Consider the following 8436-nt stretch of genomic DNA (forward strand, 5'->3'; position numbering starts at 1 on the left):
ATGTTTTTTACTTATAAAGATCTTTATCTATCAATTAGAGGTAAAAGCATAGCTCTCTATGGCTGTTGAGAAGAATAGTTGCAATCTTACAGCAAGGCAAAAAAAAGCAAAAGTTCAATTTATGTAGTCAGGTTTTGGCAGTCATCCTCCGACAACCCTAGTGCAATACATTAACTGCAAACACAAGAACATCGCTGTCTCCACAGTTGGACACATGAACACAGCCACATATTAAAAATTAGCTTTATTCTTTAAGCATCTTTTGAAATATTTCAGTTGCAGACAGTTAACAAAGTACTATTTTTCCCCCACCATGCTACAATTCATTGCTCAGTGCTCAACAAATGCAAACAAATCTAGTTAATGTAATGGAGAAATCAGAATGTGTGCAATGCTTCAGATAGTGGCTTCAGGACAAAGGCACAGAAAATATAATAGGGTTCAACAGAGATGTTAATGAGAAGGGAGCTTCTAAAACACAGAGAATTCATGAGTGTGAACGCAATGAAGTATTCTGAATAATCACTATAATAAAATTTAGTGAGCATGAGTGAACGTGCACCATACAGCTAGGAAAAGCACAGAGTAGTGAAAAACAGAGACCTCACACAGCCTTAAAAGGAATCTATGGAAAGGTGATATTGGAACAAGAAGATAATGACTTAAAACCAGATGTAATAATAATAGGCTACATGGTATTGAGAAACAATGAATTTGTTTTGAAGATTTTTAAAGGCTTTTTAGTTAGATCAGTGTAAGTCAGAATCTCTGGTGATAATAACCAGGTGTCAGTGTTTAATCCTTTTTAGGAGAGTCCAATAAAAGCAACATGTGGGAATCAGTAATATGGCTTCTAGATATAACCAGCTTAAAGAGATATCATCAATGCAATGTTAAACAAGATTTACATGCGCTTTGAAAACAGATGTGAATTTTAAATCTATAGAGAGTTTAGCATTTCCCTTAGCAGCTTAGGCCACTTCTCAGAAACTACAGAGGTTGCCTGTTTATAATAATTTAGTCATGACAGTTTTGATAAAAAGAAGATTCAAGTACATTTGTGACTGCTAGTTAAAGGTGAACCAAAAAAATTACCTATGAAACATTGGACAAAAAGAAAATCATAAAATAGATAATGAAAGAGAAAAAAAGCAGTCTATAGAAGAGAATGAAAAGATAAGAAACCGAAACACTGCAAAAAGAAAAGAGAAAGAGAACAAAAATGAAAGGAAGAAAAAAATGAAAAAGAAATGAAAGAAAAAGAGGAGAGAAATACAACTATACAGGATACAGCATAAAATAAAATGACATCAAACCAGACAGGAAAGGGAAATCCAATCAGACAAACAAGGGAGAATGAAAGTAGTAAAAATAAAAACAAAAACAAAAACCTCTGGTGTTTACAGTTCTGTAATAGTGCCCATATTTAATCTCAGAAATGTGTTCAGTATGAAGTTGACATTGACCTCTGAATATGGGGCTGACTCTGAACTTCCAGGATTCTCTGGAATCCTGGCTTCTCCCTACTTCTGTAGACACTTTTTCATTGCTGGTCTTGCTAATTAATTGACCTGTCTTTCTAAGTCATGTATGTGCTTCTTTGTCTGGGTCCTGACCATTGTCCGAGATCTCAGGATTTGAGGTTCTGGTCAGTCTACTTGACAAAGGCATACTCTTTAAGTTCCTTTCACAGACTCTGCTGTCCCCAAGACAGTAGAAGAAGCACGAAGCATGGACTCATGTTCCTTGCACAAATCCTGCTGTCCCAGACATAATGGAGAAAGCTACACAAGTGAATAAAGAAGCAGAATTTGCAAGTCTAAATGGGTGGATTATTTGCAACTGTAGATGATTGACTTTTACAATGCAAACTACAACATGAAAGGATGAGATAATAAAACTACATCCTTCGGCTCTGCAACCTCCGCAGGGCATGTTTCGTGTCCTTGTTCCTCAGGCTGTAGATGAAAGGATTTAGCATTGGAATAACCACAGCATACATCATTGAAGCCAATGAAATCTTCATAGGGGAATGTAATGCAGAGGATGTAAGGTAAACACCAACAGCTGTTCCATAAAATAAGCAAACAACAGAAAGGTGAGAACCACAGGTGGACCAGGCTTTATGCTTTCCACTTGAGGAAGGAAATTTCAGAATAGAGGAAACTATTTTATAATAAGAGAACACAATCCCTGAAAGGGGGAGAAAGCCATAGATGGTACCTACAGCATATGTGACTATATGTTTGATGAAATCATCAAAACAGGTGAGATTTAAAAGTTGAGAAGGTTCACAAAAGATATTAGAAATGTTCATATTCTCAAAATAGGAAAAGTGTAAGATAATCAAATTGTGCAGCTGGGATTCTACAAGACTAAATAGAAGAGACAGCATGACTAAGAAGAAACAGAGGCGAGGGTTCATGATGACATGATACTGTAGCTGGTGACAAATGGCCACAAACCGGTCATAGGCCATCACAGTCAGAAGCATGTCATCCATACATCTGAAAATTAAAAAAAGAGACATTTGTGCTAAGCATCCTCTGTAGGAGATTACCTTACTCTGTAATTGGTTGTTCATAAGCATCTTTGGGACCGTGGTTGAGATGAAACCAATGTCAGACAAAGACAGGTTGGAGAGGAATAAGTACATAGGGGTGTGGAGGTGGGAGTCGGAGATGATGGCCAGGATGATAAGTAGGTTCCCAAGCACAGATACAAGGTAAATGGACAGAAACAGACCAAAGAGTATGGGCTGCAGTTCCAGATCTTCTGAGAACCTCAAGAGGTGAAATTCTGAGACATGTGTTAAATTTTGTTCATCAAACTTCTTGGGCACCTTTTGAAAGAATAGAATGGTAAAGAAAATAAACAGCAAATATTCAAATCATTTTCAAAATTGCTTTGATTTGCATATTTAATACACTGTGCAAGAGTTTGGAGAGTTAGGACTGCTTTATCTGAACCCTAAATTAAAGTTAACAGCTCATGTTCAAAAGTATTTACATATGTAATTTATTTCCCAAGATTTTGTCTATTTTATTTTGTTTTCTGATGATCTTCCTTTGTAGAGCAAGTATTTGCTCTAAATGATTTTTGTATTTGTAAAATTGCTTAATATATAACTTGTATACCTACCTTTGATGGACTTCACCATTTGATAAGTATGTTTAAATTAAATGCATATAACCAGTGCCGTTGCTGACCACAGAAGTGGTATGAATGTACACTTCCCATTACTAATTAAACAATAATGCAGAAAGGCACTTCTTTGGGGAATGTTTTCCCTTCCATATTCTACAGTGAAGGATCTCTGAATACTTCTGGTTTTCTAAGCTTAAGGTCTTTTGCATATTTTTAAGGATTTTAGTACCAGCAAGAAAAAACTCCAAATCCAAGTGTGAGCCTTATGATTCTTATACAATTTAATAGATGTTCCCAGTAATCATTTCTGGTACATGGGCTATAATTTTTCACCTCAGATATTTGAAGATAATTTGTGTTTATTCTTTGGTCAGCCCACAATACAGTTTAATATAGAAAACAGAAAAAAGAGCACTACAGAAAAAACATGAAAGTATATGGACACTGTATAATCATCTGTGAAAGGGAGACAATATTTACCTAACTGTGGCCTTATGGAAAATTTTTAATTTTTTTTTCAATTGCAGAAAGTAATAGTGCTCCCATTTATTAACGTTTAATTGCACATATTTTAATATCTGGAAACCAAGTTGGAGAACCCAATATAATTTTTCTTGTTTTTTACTTTTGAGAGTGTTATTTAGAATTAAAAGAGAAAAAATATAGTAATTCAGAATTTTCCTTAACAAAGTACTATGAATTTCACGGTATTTGTTCTAATACTTAGTGCTGTCTTCCAACCAGTTATTCATATTATGAGATATATGTATGTAAAATTGTAAGAAGAAAGAACAAAAAGAAACTTACAAGAAATTAAGAAGACAAAAAGTACCGACAGTTGAAAAAAAGAGACAAAACAAATTAAGCTTTAATTGCTCTTTTACATAAACCAGCAGAATTATGTCTTCACGTGACGTTGTTGGTGGTACTTTTCTGTACAAAGGTTGACATCCTTTGACTATTCTCTGGCATTTACAAAATGATCCTTTAGGAAAAAATATATATACATATATGTGTGTATTTATATATATATATATATACATATATATATATATATACACACACATATATATATATGTTTTATAACAGCAACTACCTATATTTTTAAAATAAACAGTAACATGTTCTATATAACTGATATTTTAGAGAGATTCAGTTTGTCACTTGTGGGATTTAAGATTAATATCTTTGCGTGATTCCACTTTCCTGCACACTGGATCATAGCCATTGCTCCACAAAAGAATTGCTGTTGTGACTTCAGTGAGAATATTTTAGTGTTTTCACGTTATATACATATTGCTACTCATCTATGCAGTCAACAGTGAAACAATATCTCGCTCTTCTGAAAGATATTCAATGAATCATTACATTATTTTTTGCTCAATAAAAAAGTGTGTCCTAATGAAATACAACCTGATATCTACTACCATTCATGCAAACTGACAAATGTACTGCTGACACATCTAAAGGAAAGTACTTGTGTACTTATTGACCACCAAATATCAACTTGTGCAGAGAATAATAATTCCATTAATCTTCAAGGGAGAAGCTAATGTCCTTGGATGGGAGTTAGGAAATCAATATATAAGTTCCCTATTATTGCTCTTTTTTTCATTTATATATTTGGTATAAGGTCTCACTGTACAGCTAGGACTCATAGCGATCCTCCTGTCTTCAGACTCCCGTGCTGGGATTGCAGGCATGTGCCACCAAGCCTGGTGTCGGTGGCTGGCTTAGCATGCCTGGTGGTGGGGCCATCACGGCATTCAGAACTGGGGATCGGGCCCTGGTCCCTGCACTTGCCTAAGCAGGTGCTTTAGTCCATTGAGCTGTCCCAACAGGCCCCTAGCATTGCGATTGTACTGTGTGAATAGTGAGTGTGAATCTCCAAATCTTGCTAACTAAGCAAAAAATGGAAAACACCAATCATTTTCCAGGGATGTCTGGAACTTGATAAAATTTTGCCTGTGTTTTATGCAAATAAAGAGTGTCACAAAAATGGTAGATTCACTGAAGAAAACACATGACAAAAGCCAGTGACACTTGGAATAATATGATTTCAAAATATGCATCAACTCAAGAGCAAATCTTGCCAATTCTCTCTGCTTCTTTCTTTATATCTTTTTTGCTAAACATGTACTTGGATAGCAAAACAGTGATGTCATTGTTAAATAAAACTTTAGGTCTTAGACAGATGGGCTACAAGGATAGCCAAAATTTTGGCCTTAGCCTTAGAAGGTCTTCAAGGTCAGTGAAGACTCACTACATAATAGAATTTCTACTCTGACATCCTGTACCTTAGTGGTATCTCAAATTTTCTGATCAAGGAGATTATGGGGCCACAGAGGAATGTGATCAACTATGTAGAATGTGCCTAAGAAGATTCACCTAGAGAGAAAAAATTCTCTCAGACTTTCACAGAGATCAAATTGATCAAGCAATGGCCATGACTCATCCAGATGGCTGACACTGGCAAAAGATCCACAATGTGTCATACATGGTTGCAGGGTAAATCCTCAGGTAATTTGATCGAACTTATCCAATAGAAAATTCATATTTTTAGTTATATATGTCTTGCTTTAACTTGGTTTTAACCATCCAGTAGAAAAGTGTAACCACGAGGTACAAAAAATGAAGCTATATTAATATGCTGAGCTATAAAATACTCAAGTCAAAAACTTCGGACAATTTCCAGTTGTACTGGTATCCCACTACTATTATGGACTATTGGACTATATTGTGCTACTTTGCTGAATTCAGGTACCTACATTCTTTGGACTCTCATCAAGTAGGAAAAGGTTCTTTAAAGATTTCTTCCACTACAGCTTCTCTAACAGCAATGGAACGCCCATTGCTGACAAAACAAAACAAAAAAGGGAAATATAAATAAAGGACCATTTTGTTCATATATATATATATATATATATATATATATGATAAGATAGATATACACCTACTTTTTCCTTAGCTCAATGAGAAGAAACGTTTGTACTAATATTGTTTAGACAAGATAACATGTCTGCATCTTGTCCTCTGAATAACTACTATGAAGACAACAATATGCAATGTATTAATTATTGTAACTATCCTACTAACCTGTTTTGAAACTGTTTCATTGCTATTTCTTTTTTCCTCATTAAAATGAAGTAAAGAATTTTAAAAATCTTTAGGTCTTAAATTTTCATGATACAGCTAAAACTATTACTTTATTCATAGATATTGTTGTACATTCCCACTGAGAAAGCACTATATATTCTGGAACCACATTGATCACAACCAAGTTTTTATGAGGCCAACAATCATCTATCCAGTGTATAAGGGGATTTGGATTTTTGATGGCCCCTCTATACCAATCAAAGTATATATTCTGGGGAAACAGAAATTATAAACTATGCTCTGTTTCTTTTTTTACAAAACCATAAAGATTCAATTTTTAGAAAGGATCGCTATCATTAGGTAGGTTTTTTTTTAATACACAACATATATATAGACAAATCTTAACGGTCCATTTCATAAATACAGAGAAATAGAAATTTAACTAGCAAGATATTTTAGTTGAGTAACATAACTTTACTCATAATTAATAGCAGTACTAATATTTAAATTATATTTCATCCTTATTTTACATATTCCTCACATCCTAATCAAATAGGAAGCAATTACATTTGTTTATTTCTCCCTCATTTCCACTGTGTCAAATAGAAATCACTTCAGATTCCACTGGATCAGGCTAAATATACAACATGTTCACATCACAGAAATAATAAAGAGATTGAATAGATTCAAAATTAAATTGTCAGACTCCGGATTGCATTCATTGATCTTAATATTTCCCAACAACTACATAGTATTTAGTAGGTATCCAAGCTAGCGCGGGCACATGTGTACACACACACACACGCCTGAGTAACATTTTAAACTGCTGATCAATTTATTTAGTAGAAATAAAATGAGCCCCGTAGTTTTATATCTCCTCTTTAAGTTGAACTGCTTGATTGCAGGAATGAGGAGCATGTCACAAAAGCAAAAACAGGAACATAGGAAAACGGCTACTGAAAAGAGAAATGAGAGGGTTTTTGCTGAAGCATAATGTTCCTCTCTTTTCAGTTATCTTCCTCTGTAATCTATGGATCACCTTCCTTTAGAGATTGCAGCAGGTACCACATGCTATTCTGTTATTTAACAGGAAACCCCAAAGGGACCAGCACAGTGAACAAAGGTCACCCCCACACAGGAGTGGCTAAGAAATGACATGACTTGGGAAAACTTGCCAGCATTCTCCTGGCAGGAGGTACACTTTATAATGGCATGATTTTTGTCATTCTCCTCTTGGTGAACTTCATCTGTAATTTCTTTATTTTTTTATGTATTCGGTAAGGGTCTCAATACGCAGTTTAGACTCATAGTGATCCCCCTATTTTCAGCCTCCCCAGCGGTAGGATTACAGGCGTGCGCCACCACACCCAGTCTCAATGGCTGGCTTAGGGCGCGACAAGTGGGGGGCTAGCTCAGAATGTGCTGCCAGAGATCAAACCCCGGTCCTGGCACTTGCCTAAGCAAGTGCCTAGTCCATTGTGCTATGTCTCCAGCCCAACTTCATCTGGCTCATAAGGACAATGCAAGTAACAACATAATGATCCACTTTATCCTTTTGTCAGTGTAATGTCCGTGGCAAGCATACCAAGATGGGGGGGGTATTAAAACTTTGAATCAGCTACCAGTTAAGAAATATAAAGATAACAGTATTTATAGCTGCAAGTTTGCAATTATTATCCTTCCCTACGGCTGTGTAGATGATCTGTTTGGGTGATTAGGAAAGACAGTTTCCGACAGTCCTCCACCCTTGCCCTCAGCACTTACTGAGTAAAGCGGCTTCTCCGCTGGATCATGATGACAAAGGGGTGCAGATCTAAGGATATTTCCCTGATTTCTGCACGGTGAAGGTGCTGGATCCTTTCAGTTTGACATGAGTATAGTTCTAGATATATAAGCTTCTTGATATAGATGCCTTGAAGAAGGAGACGCTATAGAGGCAGCTTGACTGGTAACATCCAGCAGCAGTCTAGGGACACGCACTGATTATGACCACTGGATGATCTTGGAGGTTCATAATTAATGCACAGAGCTCATAATTAGCCATGTGGGTCTATGTACTGCATTCCCTATAGACAGCCTAACATTGCTAAAGGAAAAAATTCCCAGTAGAGGAATAGCTGGTTTAAAGGGGATTTCCAGACCAACTTTCCTAAGGAGTCTCCATACTGATTTCCATAACGGTTGCACCAGTCT

The 8436-nt window shown here is 35.9% G+C and overlaps 2 protein-coding genes across 2 annotated transcripts in view; both read right to left on the reverse strand.

Annotated features, from left to right (window-relative positions):
- LOC101563650 (zinc finger protein 699) overlaps positions 1-8436 on the reverse strand; it is a 959136-nt gene that overhangs the window by 744870 nt on the left and 205830 nt on the right. The gene's annotated exons all lie outside the window — the stretch shown is intronic.
- Positions 1901-2821, reverse strand: LOC101571604 (putative gustatory receptor clone PTE01). The gene has a single exon (XM_023716788.1). It carries the CDS (start codon positions 2654-2656, stop codon positions 1901-1903), a length of 756 nt encoding a protein of 251 aa, XP_023572556.1. The 5' UTR covers positions 2657-2821.

This window comes from Octodon degus, unplaced genomic scaffold (assembly GCF_000260255.1).
Source record: "Octodon degus isolate 3935 unplaced genomic scaffold, OctDeg1.0 scaffold00050, whole genome shotgun sequence".
In the NCBI taxonomy this organism is placed as follows: domain Eukaryota; kingdom Metazoa; phylum Chordata; class Mammalia; order Rodentia; family Octodontidae; genus Octodon; species Octodon degus.